The sequence below is a fragment of the Ctenopharyngodon idella genome, chromosome 15 (genome assembly GCF_019924925.1).
Source record: "Ctenopharyngodon idella isolate HZGC_01 chromosome 15, HZGC01, whole genome shotgun sequence".
NCBI classification, from domain to species: Eukaryota; Metazoa; Chordata; class Actinopteri; order Cypriniformes; family Xenocyprididae; genus Ctenopharyngodon; species Ctenopharyngodon idella.
The window spans coordinates 19094975-19110792 of NC_067234.1; the positions used below are offsets into that span (position 1 = coordinate 19094975).

The 15818-nt window shown below is 39.7% G+C and overlaps 1 protein-coding gene across 2 annotated transcripts in view; it reads right to left on the bottom strand.

Annotated features, from left to right (window-relative positions):
* Nucleotides 1–18: 18 nt before the first annotated feature.
* The window catches only part of sacs (sacsin molecular chaperone), a 31345-nt gene continuing 15545 nt past the window's right edge, over nt 19–15818 (bottom strand). Inside the window, exons 9-11 of one of the 2 annotated variants that reach the window (XM_051862006.1) lie at nt 14866–14957; nt 13719–13745; nt 19–12839 (exon numbers count right to left, since the gene is read on the bottom strand). In XM_051862006.1, coding sequence (XP_051717966.1) covers nt 1288–12839; nt 13719–13745; nt 14866–14957 — 11671 coding nt within the window. In that variant the 3' untranslated portion in view covers nt 19–1287. The remainder of the gene's footprint in view (nt 12840–13718; nt 13746–14865; nt 14958–15818) is intronic. The other variant, XM_051862007.1, reaches the window with a different exon arrangement.

The window sequence follows — 15818 nt, forward strand, 5'->3', positions numbered from 1 at the left end:
GAGACAAATGACAAAAAGTATTTGTCAAAACAATATAGTAGCCAGTGTTTAATTTCAGTCTTTCTCACAGTTAAACAAAGGAAATGAATGAAAAACATCATTGACATTGAGCACCATATGAGCATCTATGTTCCTCTTACACAAATTTCAGAGAACTTCATGCAAAAAATTCTCAGCAGTAGAGGACAAGAGGTTCCCATTGTAAATAATAGAAAATACATATTTAGTCAACGTGGTTCTGAGGAAATACGCATGATGAATGATGTGTACAGCCATAGCAGTTAACTGAGATGTCAAGTTTCTAGAGAAAATGTCAGTTTAAATGGTACATTTTTTAAATAGTAATATATGCTAAAACTAAACCCACCAATATCCTCGTATGGGAAATAAAAAAGTGTTCTGTTGCACCCCTAGCCAACAATGTATATGTGTATAGTTCAGTTTAGATAAAGGTGATTGTAAAATTATGGAATAAATTTCATTCTTGCATACTATAAATCTTGCAACAAGACCGGTAAACACTTTTGAACCTACTGTCATATTACATCTTATGATGTAATTTACAATCTTTTAAATATTTTTATTCAATGTTTAATGTCTAGGTTATGCACTGATATCATTATCACACTTAGATTGAAAGGAGCATGTCAATTGCCATATGGATTTGCCAGCTGATAAAACTTTGTATGCACAATATATGATTTACTGGCACATGACTGATAAAGATCCCATAAAAGAACTGCGAGCTGATTGACCTGTCATTGCTTGATTGCACATGATAACTTTTCAGGTGTCATTCACTCAAATTCCTGCAATCACTCAAGTGGTATTTACATAAAAGTGCAGTGCAACTCATGCTAATAAATCACAATACCGTCAACTTATTGACTACGGCAGGAAAAATACATTTCTAGAAAAGATAAAAAAGCAGCATTGGTATTCATTATGTACAAAGGAACAACAATAATTAATAAATGTAGTTAAAATAATAAAAGGTATTTCTATGCTTTTGAACATTATGTACACTGCTGCATGTTAAATATAACAGCGTACACTTTTTTTTTTTTAGGCTCAGGCAACCTTTCAGAGAAATGGAGCGAATATGTACGCAATAATAAGCATGGGTCACAGCATCAGAAGTGGCACTGTTAAAATAAAAATGCCAGCTAGATACATAATTTTACTTTTTAAAAAGTCTGTTATAACTATATTATTTACTGGTCTATATTGCACAACCACCGCTTTGTTGATTTATCTGTTAGTGTTTTCATTGTCTAATGCTGACATTCAGATTTTTTGCTGGACAAATGTCTCAAGTTTGATGATTATCCGAGCTGTACACTCCATTACTCTCATTGCTACTTCTGAAGTGTACCTGTCATTGGGAATCTGAGGGAAGGGCAATAGGTCAGGGTAGCGAGTTCTCAAGCTGTCCACGCCATAACCCTCCAGGATGTTTACATCCTTGGCCAACCCTGTTAGCTGGGAGTTGTATTCCTCTACCTTCTGCGCAAGTGCTGTGGGCTTCACATCTTTGTCTGATTTTCCTCTGACTGCATAATCTGCTGCAATTAATGCAAGCTTTGTTGCCAGGTAGCATTTGAAACATACCCATTCATTGGCATTTTTATGAAGGTCATTTCTTGCAGCAGAAAAGTTGGCTCTTGCTTGCCTTAACCACCGCCGTGCCTCCACAGGGTTACCAACAGACCTGAACGATGGTGGTACAAAGAAGCGATGTGAGTGCGATGTGCCTGAATAGCTAGTAAACTGTTCTCGGAACTGCTGTTTTTCCGATTTATGGCTTGTTGCTTCTTGGTTCCATGATGTGTAAAATCTCTGAAATGAGAATTTCTCTGACTGGAATCGAGTGGAAGATGCAGAGAAAGGTCTCCTTGATCCTCTATCACTGGTCTGCTCTGCCTGTGTTTGCTTCTCCATCCTGCTGATCTCATTCTGTAGGTGCTTAAAGACTTCTGTAGCGATATCAAGATTCTCTGCATTTTTGTCAGGGTGCCACTTCAAGTATAAGCGCCGGATAATCTTCTTGCGTTCGGTTTCAGAAAGTTTCCAAGCTTGTTCTATTACTGAGGTAACTTCTTTTAGAATTTCTGGTAATGCATTGAGTTTTATCTTTTGGGGGGATGCCTTTGTTGGAGGAGCCCTGTGATTTTCCTTTCCAGGAAATAGTGGTGGGACCATTCTGGCACGAGGGGAATGACCTTCCGAGGGGCTTGTTGGAGTTGGTGTGCCATCTCTAATATGGGTGCTATCATCCTGTCTAGAAAATTTATACAGATCAAGAGAGCTCACAATTTTGTACTCACTGTACCCAATGTCAATTTGAAAGCACTTGCCGAGGACACTTGGACTATCCTCCTCTTCTCGTTCCACTTCTTGAACGATGATAGCGTATGTGTAAGTTGGCTGGTAAGTGCCTAAAATATCACCTCCTTCTGAATCTACCAGATAACCAACATACTCTCCAGGATAAAAGACATTCATGGGGTCCATGAGCAGTAAATGATGTATCTCGGCAGGTATGGGTGTACCAGGTAGTGGGAGCTCTAGCTTTGAGGGCTCAGTTGTGTCATACTTGACACCAAGGTTGTCTAGCTTCTCTGTTATTCTGTAGATGTCATTGCAACCCAACATAGCAATAAGATAGGAGGTGTCAGAAATCAGGTTGTCTGTAGCTGACTTGAGGGTCATTGCCAAGGCAAGAAGAAAATTAATGTCTTTGCTGTCAGAATGCTGAATGTAGAGGTGGATAACAGCTGTTCCGTACCTTTTAAGAAAGGCAAGAGTTTCACTGCGGCTGTGGGGAATTGGGCTACAGCCTTTCACTCGCAATGTTGTCTGTAGTTTCTCAAAGCAAGACACCTTTAAGCCCTCACACAGTGCTTTGCATAACCGTATTGCTTTCTCCTCATTCACCATGTATGCATTCTCATTCTCGTGTTTCATAATCCGAATTAATCCAGTGATAAACTGCTCTGAAGACAGGAGCAATTGAAGTCGTCCCTGAAGGGAGCAAAGGGCACCAAATTGGCACATTTTTGGAGAGTCTTCATCAAGCTGTTCCTCCAAGATACTACTCAGGAGCCTGGGCCTCAGTTTCTGTGGAAGCAACATGATCAGCTTTGTGTGAAAAGCATGGTCTTTGCCTAGGTAACACTGGCTCATGTCAACTAGCATCTGAACACCAACATTACCATGAATTCGGCTCTTGTAGTGTGGTGCATCGTCGAAGACCAATGTGTTTGATTTGGCCAATCGTCCATCATGACTCGGAAGATAAAATGTCAAATCTCTGAGATTATCAAGGTCTTTACGGACCTGTACTGGGTCATTCTGAAGACTTTTGAATAGTCCTGAGACAGTTCTTTTCACTGTTCTCATTTCATTTGGGTCAAGCTGCTTGCCTTCTGAAATTCTATAAATCCGACACAAAACTTCAACATATTGTTTTGTTGAAACAATGTCCTCAGTTCCCAACAGTTTGAAAAGTTGGTGAAATGTACCGAGCTCGAGGGGAAGTTTGTACAAGTAGGGTTTGAAGTCAGATTCATTGTCCAAATTAATGACAACCTCCTCTGGTTTAAGGAGTTTCCAACCCTCCTCAACCATGACGAAGGCTACTCCTCGTAACTGAAAGCGAAATTCATGTTTATCTGCATTCAGAAATTCATAAATGCTTCTCAAGACCTTGTTTCGTGTTTTCACCATGTCGTCATCCAAGTTTGTAATGCTACATATGTTTTTGCAATTGCTAATGACCTTTTCCAATGGTGGGTCCACGTTAACATTTAACATGGTCAAAATAAGATCAAGCTGCTCCTGGCTGGCAAGTGTGTTTCCTTCTTGGTCTTTTATGCTTGCTGGGGTGGCCCTTTCTGGTAGTATAGGACAAGATGTCCACAACAACTGCATGATATCAGTTTGTTTGAACTTTGGATTTACTTGAGATCCATTAAAGCGAATTAGAGGGACATTGCCATTCATTTCTTGGTACTGAGCGTGAAGGCGAACAAGTTCGGCTGGTGCACGCTCTGGGCATAGGAATGGTATCATAGAGAGTTCTTTGAGGAATGCCCCATCAAACAGATCTGTTCTCTCATTGAAAATGTGATTTAGGAGTACATCTACAATGGTTTGAACTTTTTCCTTGGACCAGTTCTCTGTATGGGCTTTGATGCTGATCTCTTTCGCAAACTGTAGAACTTGCTGTTGAGATACTACATATTTCAAGCCGATGTTACGTAGGAATGCTATCCATGAGGGTAAATAGGATGTCCCACTTTTTGGCTTTGACACCTGCTCAATTTTTCTGAAGAAATCATTGGGAATAAAGGCTTTTTGTGGAAGCATTACTTCAAATACTTTGACTGTTTGATCGAAGAAGGCTTTGGCAGGTTTCAGTCTATTGGTGGAGTCATGAATGAAGGACAGAGCTTCTAGTTTTTCAAAGAGCTGATCCTTGATGCTGATTGGCTCCTCCATTGCCAATAACCTCTCCTTTAGATAGATTACATGTTGGATTTTGGCATCATGTGATAAAATGTCAAATTTTGGAATAATATGATTGAAGTACACCTCAAGGTCATCAATTGGTTTGACCCCAAGAAAGCTGTAGAGTTCTTTCAGCTGTGGACTGTCAGTGAGAAAGGCTGAGGATGTATTGTGTGCCCACTTTTCAATGTCGGCAGAGGGAACGCTCTTTGTGAGAACATAGCATGCCCCGAAGTTTGCAATGCAGATGTACCGGCCACTGACAGCTTTGTAACATGGCAACAGTTTCAGACATTGTACATCATCCTGGGTCAGATTAGTCAAATTGCAGTTGAAGTACAACAACAGTGCTTCAAAGTCTTTGTCTGTCAAACTTGCTGTTTTGAATGCTGAAATCTGGATCATATACTCAAGTGCTCGAAGTATGCTGGAAGGATTGTCTATATTTGCTGTATGCTGGGCCAACAGAGGCAAGACAGGACTCTCTTTGGAGCATATTTTATTCACAGCCAATTGAAAGCATCCTCCCTTCATCAGGGTATGAAAGACTTTGTCATTTTGTCCATTTGGAAAGATGGCTGCAAAGATTAAGCTCAGGGGTAACAAAACGTCATGCTCTGGCACAACCAATTTGTTTCCTGACACCATAAATTTGATTCCTGGAAGAAGTGCCCAATCCTTCAAGATGTCCAGAATGGTCTCAAATTTAGGCTTGATCTCTGTCTGGTCATCCTTGGTTGCAAGTTGTTCACTGATAAAGTGCCATGCACTCTTAAGCCAAGATTCAGTAGGGAAGTTTTCCTTCCATTTTACCGAGGTCCTTGTTCTGCACTCTCGGGGAAGTACAGATCCCAGAAGATCTCCAAAACTGCTTATGTCAAAAGTCTTTGCCACACCTGCCTTTAGAAGGATGTTACTGTACCTTATGTACAGTGTGTGCATGAAAAGCTCCTTCCTTGATGCAATAAGCTCATGATGAGTGGTCAGAAACTTTGGATGTCTGGAGTCAAACACTTGGAGAATGTTGTCCATTGTCATCAGCAGTGGCAACCCCTCTATGTTTATGTCATTTTCCTCCACATCTTTGAAGCAGTAGTCAACCAGTAGTTTTAGACCATGGAACAGCTTGAAATTGGACTGCTGCAGTCGACATGGTAGCTTTCCAACTTGGCAAGATGTGTCTGGAGACGAGAATGTCAGCAGGAAGCTGCGAACATCCTCGGGTGTCACATAGTTGACTGGAATCCCAGCATCTTCTAGGCAGAAGTACAGACTGGCTGTCTCATCACAGCTGTAGATTAGGTTGAAGCCAACATCCAGAAGCATGGCCTTCATTCTATAAACATTTTCTGCCACAGATTTTCTTGTGGTTATGTTATACTCTGTGTTTTTAAGATGCTGCAACTCATCCTGAAGTAAGTTGTCAAAGAAAGCTCGGCCTTTGGTTGAGGTGGAGGTGTTCACCCAGGAAATGTATATTGCAGAGTGCATATCAGAGTTATCAATGTGGGGTGCTCTAACAACAGGGAGTAGTCTTTTCAAGTCTACATGAATACAAAGGTAGATTGCCCTTACCAGACAATACCAATCTGGTTGAATGTCCAGTCTGTTTACAGGAAAGATAGACAAAAATTTTCTCAAAATATCCCTGACAACATGAATTGGAGTTCCTTGAAATATTGTCATAGTGGGGTCAGGGCCTGGAAACAGCCGACGTTTCAGTTGAATTAGCAGTTCTACACATGCAGGAGCGATTAGCACTTTCATTAGATTGTTGTTCCAGTCGCTCCTCACACCAACTCCATTGTCATCCCTCCACAGGTTTCTTCTGGCAGAGTCTAAAGCAAAATGGCCATTCACATGGAAAGGCAGGCCAGTCTCCAGAGAAAGTGGAAGAAAACAGAAGGCTCTGTGTGGTTTTTTGTAGTTGTGGCTGGTGCATGCTGCAACACCACCACGTGGAAAGAGTGTTATGTCCTCATTTTTGTGAGCTGAAATGACACTCTTGGATACCTTCTCTATGTCAGAAAATCCAGATCTGTTGCATATCAGCCAGGTTGTAGAATTACCATCTGTGTCTTCTATGTCCATTGTGTAGGTAATCTGTTGCACCGGAATTTGAGCCAGCTGTTTTTTCTTGGAGACACTGTCCAGAACTGAGGCATGAAATTGCTTGCGTTTTAGTCGATCACCATCTGAGATTTTCGCTGTCACAGAATAAAGAGTTTTTAAATCCCCAGTCCCATTCTCAATTTCACATATGGAAATTCTCTCCATGTGATTCAAAAACATGAGAAGTTCTGCACCATCCGTTCGTATTTTATCAAGGAAATTTTGAACCATTCTGTCTGAAGCAGGTGCTGAGCTGATCTCTGAGATTCTGGCCATTTCTACATTTCGTATAGGAAATCTGAACATTGTGCTGCGTTCTAACTTGAAGTGATTTCCTAGGTATAAGTTGAGTACATCAGAAAACTGGGATCTGAAGTCTGAATCCAAATCTCTAAACATTCTTCCTGGACTGACAGATGTTGCTCCAGGAGCATAACGGGCATGTGGATCGAAGATGCAGAGAATGTCATTATTTGAGATAAAAGACGGGCAGTCAGTAATGTGATAAACTGAGTTAAATCCAATGCCATATTGCCCAGTCTTTCCAGGGTTTGCCTCTTTGGTGCCCCTTCCGAGATTCTGGATCCCCCTAATATCATCCTCTGTAAATGGCTGATTGTTGTACACACAGAGTGATGGCCCTTGCATGGGAACCCATTTGTCATCAAAGATTCTGTCGGTTGGGTGGGTCCTGGGATCAAAGACAAAGTATATTTCTGTGGCTTTTGCATCATCTGCATTCTGTAGGAGCTCTTTCAACATCTCCTTCTCTGATGGATAAGCATTGAGGATACTTTTTATTCTGCTGGTAAGCTTCTCCTTCTGCCCAAACTCACTTCCAAGGGTAGTGAAACAGATGTTTGAGGCGTATCTTTCTAAGGCTTTGTGACGTTTTGGAATTGTCCCCAACTTCACTGCCACCTCTCTTGGAATATCACCATGGCAATATTTAACGGTTGTGTCCCTGACTTTAATCCAAGGACAGTCATTATAACACAGTGATTTCGATGGCTGTAGTGTGAAATTGCTATCAGGTAGAAGAATCTCCCCATAGTTGCTTTGGCAGAATTCTTGATTTTTGTCTCTGATCAAGCTCCATATTCCCTCACTAATTATTCTACGAGACAGTTGAAAGTTTTCTTCAGTAAGAGGTTTTCTCCCACATTCATTCTTTATCAGCTGTAAAACTTCTGAGAATGTTTCAACAGTGAAACTCGGCTGAACGCCAACATTTTCAAAAAGTTCCCGACAACTATTTCTGTACTTGTTGGGAAGCTGGTAAAGGTATGGAGCAGCATCAAAGTTTAAGTGAAATGCTACTTTTGATGGTTCCACGTATGTGTTCTCAACTAGAATTGAGGAGAATGTTTTTAGCTCCTCCATGATTTCCTCTTTTGCAGCACTGGACTGTAGCAACTCTTCATAGAGATATTTGTAGCAAGCATTGGTTATGTTCTCTTGATACAGAGTCACACCATCAAAGGATTTTGAGAGCTCTTTTAGCTGGTTGATGACTAATGAAACCATTGGTTTTTTTATCAATCCAAGAAAGTCTTTCACAGCCAGTGAGATAGGACCACATCCTTTAAAGGAAGGGGAATTTTCATTCAGAATAGGTTTCATTAAACACACAGTGTCCTGATGGTCTGTTGTAAAAAGCTCTTTTGCCGAGAACATGGTAGATTGGGAGAAATTGTTTCCATGCCACGGAAGTGAAAATCCAGCTGGCTTTGTCAAGAATGGAAGGAACTTAATATTTTGTAATTTGGCAAGATACTGATTTGCTGCTGGATCTCTCATTTTTAGTTTTTCATCAATTAGACTTAGGATTATACTGCTCCTGTGGCATGCAATCGTGTGGTCATTTTCATTTAGAGCCAATACAGACTCGGCCCGTTCAATCAAGTCTTCCCATGAAAGGTCATCCTTGACCATACCCAGCTGCACTAACTTCACCAAGCATACTGGATTGACGTAGTCTCTTAAACTTCCTTCAGGGAACCTTCCATCTTCACTGTTGTACAGTTTGGCTACTCTGCCCTCTGGATGTATGAGTCGAGATGGCAAAACAAGCTTCTGTGATGGTCCTGAACATGGAATGCATGGGGTTTCCCTCAGTATGGATGCAAAATCCTCAAGTTTTTCATTGAGTACATAATACATCAGAGGGTCACGTAGTTCCTTATCTATGTCTTGGATATGAGGGAAGAACACATCTGAGAAAAACTGTGTCTCTGTCAGGGTGTTCTCCATCAATTTTCCCTTACAGCCAGCATCATCAAAGCCTTCCTTGACCCAGTCTGGCAGTTCAACAGCACAGAGATCTTGAGAACCACTCTTTCTGAGGTATTTCAAGAATATCTTGAAGGCAGCAGAACCAATGTCTGGTCTGCAAAGCAAAGTGTCATCCAAAAACCGGACATCCTTGATTGACACCCAGGTTTTTCCATCGGAAAAGACTTTTGCACGGTCATCATCAACACCTTTGGCTATTTCTTGATAAACCCCTTGACAAATCAGACTGAAATCATCATGGACAACTCCAGGGTCAGGCCAGGCAGCATAATAGCTGTAGTCCAATAATTCCCCATTTTCTGACATTGACCTCAGCGTATTAAGTGCAGCCAAGTACGCTTGGACAATCACATGTCTCATAAAAATGGAGTTCCACTGACCTTTTGTGTCTGTCTTCCAGATCTCTTTGCGATTTGATGTGACAGCAAAGCAACCATTTATGTGCACAGGTAAGCCAGTTTTGATTCGAAGGGGTAAGTAGCAGAAAACTTCCCCAATTGGTGTTGCACTTGTCTTTACAGTCCATTTTCTATTGTCTTCTTCAGAGAGCAGCACTGCTACGCCTCCACATGGAACCAGACCAAGGCGTTTTCCACTATCACTCAAGGAGAACTTCAGAGCTTCTGTCACATCCATGCATGAGCAGATAAGCCAGTTTGTATTTTCCACTCCTTTCTGTGGCATTTCATCTGTAAGTCTCTTAGTTTGTGTGCCTTTAGCTGCCATCTCAAAGTAGGATGATGGATCCTCTTCAGAACCTCTGAACAGTGGGGACTGAAGATCAACAATGCGTCTGAAGACATTGTGGAACTCCTCCACTACAATTCTGATGATGCAACCAGACTTAGGGACCTCTGCTGGCACTCTGCTGGTGGCTGCAACTTTTTTCATGACTTTGGCAGCAGATTTCAGAATACTTAGTGGACCGTAAGCTGCTTTGGAAGACCACACACTCTTGTTTATCGTGACCACATCCTGCGCAGCAGCAGGGTTTAATTCCTCACATTTCAAATACTTCAAGACCATTGTTCCAACATGCTGTGTGAAGAGAATGAGCCGGTGACCACAGATACTAAATTCATCTACAAGAGAGTAGATGTCAGTGGTATTGTAGTAAATACTGCTGATTTCACTTACAGATGCCTCCTGCTCAGTTCTGAAAGGAAGTCTGAAGAGGGTCCCATCATACTTGTAAGGGCACTCTAGTGACAGAGGAAGCTGACAGTTAAATACATTGATGAAAGGTTTGAACTGATTGGGAAACTTCCGTAGCCGTTTCTGCTGTTTGCTCCAGTTGATTTTGATGCCTGGATTTGACTTGTCTCTAATGTGTTTGCTGATGTGATTGATGTTGGGATCAAACATGATCATGAATTCTCTACTCATGATAATGGGTATGTCAGTCACATGATAAACAGAGTTGAACCCTAGGCCAAATTTGCCCACTTTGTCAGCTTCACATCTTTTCATGGATCCACCCAGCCTGGTTATATTAAGGAAGTCTGTATCAGAGAAAACAGAATTGTTGAAGGACCACAAAGCTGAGCCATGACAAACAATCATGCCAGGGTCGAGCAGATTTTCTCGGATTTCAAGATTCTTACGCATGTCAATCAGGAAACTACACTCAGTGGCATTGGCATCGTCAGCATTCTGCAAAAGCTCTTTGAAGATATCTGCCACTGATGGATACTCCTCTAGAATGTTCTTTATTCTCACAGTTAGAGGCTCTCTTTGGCCTGACTGTTCAAACCCAAGATTCTCTGGGTTAATCAATCTTGTGCTCAAACATGGAACTCTTAACCATTCAGCAGTTTTCATTGGAATGTCATCATGGACAAGGATGATAGGCTCTGAAACATCATCTAGTAAGTCATTCAGATCCTCTACTTTGATGTCACAGTACGTGCATTCGTGGATAGGTTTCATAACCAGTTTGCTTGGATCTTTGTGGTAAAGAATGGGTACATGCATGTCAGCATCTACTGATATTTGACTGCTGTATAGCCACCGTAAAATATTTATTAGGAGTAGGATATTGCGTTTGCTTTCTTCTTTTGTCATCTCCCTCTCACTCCTTTGCCTGATCGTTTTGACAACTTCAAACACATGGCTGGGAACAACTTCTTCAATAGAGCCACAGAATTTAAAGAGCTTGTTGAATTTTGCAATAGTCTTTGGTAATGAGTAGAGGTAAGGCTGGAGGTCCAAATCTGATATGGGCTTTAAAACCGTGTGTCCAGGGGAAACAAAGGTTTTCCCTGTCCAAACCCAGTCAAAGGGCAGCGACTTGACAGCTTCCCTTGCATCCTCCAAATGAGCTTGCATGAATTCATATATCTCAAACAAGATCTGCTGAAACTGATACCAGTCCTCAGTGGTAAACGCTTGGGATCTGTGCCAGTCATTTACTGCTTTCAAATGCTGGAGCACTTGCTCAACTTGAGGCTCTAATGACAACTTCAGGGCTTTTTTCATACCAGCAGAGGTACGTTCCACCAGGGAAACTGAAGAGCCAACAAGCACAGCATGAGAAATATCACACATTTCAGAAAGAGAGGAAATATTGCAAGAATCACCTCTCCAAGCAAGTGACTTTGGGTAATTCAGAGGTCTGTCTTTACAAACGGGTACCCATTTCAATTTTTGCAGGTTTGTCTGAACCTCAGAGGACTTCACCAACTTTGTCTGTTTGTTTAGGATAGTAAGGAGTGTTTTTGCCTTCATTAAAATGGGATCCCATTCTGGTTCGCTATTCCCTTGCAACTCCTCAATTTTTCTGGCAACCTGAAGCACATCCTTTTCACTGAGTTGAACCTCATTTTTTAGCCCCAGTTGCCTCAGTGAATGAAGGACATCGGGAGATGATGTATACTCATCTGGGGGAAACCTTATCTTTTCTTCCATGAAGAAAAGGTTCTGCAAAATCTCCAACTCCGGATCGAAAAAGTCTGTTGGTGAATGAGGTTTTTCTGAAGAGGTATAAATAAACTTCAGTGAAGAAAGCCAACTAATTACTGCCTTGTTCTCGTTCTTCAGAGAAGACAAATGAGTAAGAGCCCAGAGCATGATTTTTGTGACTTCCTCTTTTGTGTAGAATCCTTTCTCAATGTCCTGAATAATCACCTTTAGACATTCAGTGCTTTTCACCTGCTCAATGTTCAACAGCTTTATTAGACGGATGGTTGCCTCATCAATGCACTCAACTACATTTATGGACAGTTTCACATCTAATGGATGCTTGGCAGTATGATGTAATACTCTGGCTCCTTTCAATAAAGTAAAAGGTGAAGGATCTGTTTTTGACTTCTGTCCAACTTTGTCAAAGATGGGAAGCTCTTGGATTATGCGTTTCTCTTTTTCTGTAACATCAGTAAGACTGGCTAAAAAACCTCTCAAGGCAATCTTCTGCTTTACAGAGAGAGATGAAACTTGGCTTGCTAATCTCTGGGATGAAGATCTGTCCATAATTTGCAGTAAGGTGCTTGGTGATGACGGGTGAATGTAATTTTTCAGGAGTGGATGCTGTAAGGAGGGATCAAGCTGCTTCAAGATAACACAGCCAAGCTTCTTCATGACTTCAAGTAAGTCTTCCGAAGGAGGGCCCTCTTCCTCATTTACAAGAACAATGGGTGATGGAATTTTCAGGCGCAGTAGCTCTAGAGAATCCAAGTTGTCAGTCAGTGGCACATTTGGAATCAAAGGCAAATCTTCAAACACACTAAGGTCATCTGCAAAGTTAATGTAGAGATGCTTCCAAATCATTCTGAGCCAAGATGTTGAGAGGTGATTCTTCTCTTGATCACCAAGGTTCCACTGAACTGCAAAATCTCTAGAAGGCCATGCTGTGGTAAGGACTTCTTTAATCAGGCGTGCTGATCTTTCTGGGGTTATCACTTGAACCTGAGTGCAAGGCCTCCCTGAAAGCACAAAAAAAAACACAAAACATGAAGCAAGCTACACTTGGTTTTAGACAAAATAACAGATTGTATATATATAGCTTCAGGAAAAACCCAGTGAAGCCTTGGATTTACCTATATTTCATCATAAAATTTGATCTGAAGTTACATAAATGGATCAAAACAACGGTGGCTGTCTCTTGTTGTTCTATTACCAGTTTATGCAGAAATGCAGGGAAATGCAAGGCTTCAAATACTTTTTCCTGCAACTGTATATTCTATAAGACACTTAAAGCTTCAAAGAACACTACTGAGACACGAGACACCGATGATGAGGGAATCAGGAATAATCATTTTTGACATTCAAAAACATTTACAATCAATGCACAAAACAGAGAAACTTGTTAAAATGGCTCGCATGCTAGAAACACTTGAAAATATTCTAATTAGAAGTTCTAATTCATTAATTAGATTCATTAATTACAATTCATTAATTCATTTCTGGCTGTTTAGGTTGCACAAATATACAGGGGAAAAAAATGCTTCAAGTAATGGAATATTCTTACTGTTCACATGCATGTGCATATGTGTCATCACTTTATTTCTAGGAATAAACATTTATCAGTTTACCAATTGCAATTGATTGACTACATTAGTGCATTTAAGTTTTATTTCTTTATAAATTCCAAAACAAACTGCATCTACAAAGCAGAAACAAATTAACACATAAAATCTTATAATACAAGCATTTCACAGTATTAAATGCATTAGTATGTTTCGTTTTGATATATGGTTAATGGGTTATTCTAATAAACAGATGTTAGTAAATAAGTAGTGTGATCCAGAAAAGCTATGGCAACTCCAGCTCTACAGGCATTAGACAACACATTGTGCACTTACCCGAACAACCCCAAAGATATTGTTGAACTGGAATTCAAATGCAAAAATCAGGATAAATGTGAAAAAATAGAGTCAAAATAAATAAATAAAAATGATAAAGCAAATAATGACATATTCTATAAAAGCATATATCGCAATGCATTTTGCTGATACTGCTAGTCCACTGTAACTATCAAATAAGATAAGTTTTTAAGATACCACTTCTGTATTGTAAATTAATATGTATGGCTACAATGAGGGAGACACTCTATTTACAAATGAATTAAGGTAGTTCTAGATCAAAAATACACAGAGTATCTAAGGGAGTAGCAACTTCAAATATTATACACAACAATAATGTTTATGTAATATTAATTACTATATATGATTATATTAAATAATAGTATGGGTAATATTGTTACAGAATGCGTCTATATGCTAAAAGGGCTTAAACACAGGATATGTCAGTGTGTGGGGAAAAAGCAGCATGAACATTCTGCTAAGCATGTCCTTTTGTGATGTGCAGAAGAAAGACTGTATGAAACAACATGAGGATTTTTTGGGTAAAATATCCCTTTAAAAATGCAACACTTGAGGCCAGACATGCCAAAAAAACTGTGAGACATGACAAAAGGCCAAATGCAAGAATGCATCCTGTGTAAATGCCCCTAATCTTATAATGTCATGCAAAGAGAGGAAGAAAGCTGCTTCCTGTCAACAGTCATTTTAATGTCTTTTTCAGTGACACGTCCTATGGCCAGTTGTAGCATAAGCCGTACAAAAATGTAAAGACAAAGATTTTTAATCCTTAAAAATAGTGTATTTAGTCATTTGGGAATAGTAAAGAGGAAACTTTTCCTTTTCTAAGTCAAGCTAAAAAGGATGCAGAATTTGATGGCTGAATTTAATGGCAGAATTTATAGGTTCTGCTTATTTTATGGACATTGCTTCATCTTTCTTCGGCATATACTAGGTTAAGCATAAAAAAAGTAACTCAAAGATCTGACAGCCGTAATAGCAAGCAATGAAGCCAAAAAATGTTACTCCCTGCAGCAAACTATGCATTAACAAGATTATGTTTCACAACAGAAGAATGGAATTGAGAGCAGATGCTCTATATATCCTGGATAAGAGTATGAGAGTGGCATTATGAGCTGCAGGTGTCTACCTCTGCTTTTGGCTGCTTCTTTCAGGCTGGTCATGACATGTGGGGCAATGCTTTCTAAGACAAATCTTCCCTCCAGTCCTGGATAAAGGGACCTGCAAAGTTAAATCAAGCTATTAATAATAAACTTATCGCATAATGTACTCTATGTACAAGTTTTGGTCAGGAATAAGCAATATTCAGAATTGAATTGAGAATGCTTTTCGTGAATTTGAGAAATTAAGGTAACAAAGTCATCTGAATGTAGGGAAATAGAATTGCAATGCAAATTATTATTTTAGATAATCTATTTATTTCTTAATAATACATTTCAGCATGAATTCAGTGTTATTATACTCCCATGAGGTATTTCCAGAAACATTTGATGATATTAAATATCAATGTTTGAAATGACATATGTGACCCGAGACCACAAAACCAGTCATAAGGGTCAATTTTTTTAAATTGAGATTTATACATCATCTGAAAGCTGGAATAAGCTTTCCATTGATGTACGGTTTGTTAGGATAGGACGATATTTGGCCGAGATACAACTATTTGAATATCTAGAATCTGAGAGTGCAAAAAAATCAAAATATTGAGAAAATCACCTTTAAAGTTGTCCAAATGAAGTGCTTAGCAATGCATATTCACTCACAAAAATAAATTTTTGATATATTTATGGTAGGAAATTTACAAAATATCTTCATGGAACATGATCTTTACTTAACATCCTAATGATTTTTGGCATAAAAGAAAAATCGATAATTTTGACCTATACGTATTGTTGGCTATTGCTACAAATACGCGACCTGTTTTGTGGTCCAGGGTCACATATATCATATTTTATGCTCCAAGTTCTATAGCGGAAGAATGTCAAATATTTATTATTTTAAAAATGTTTAGTTTAAGTTTATGTAGTATTTATTGTTGTGCAAGACAATATATTGGAGTTTTGTTGTGAATTCAGGAAATTA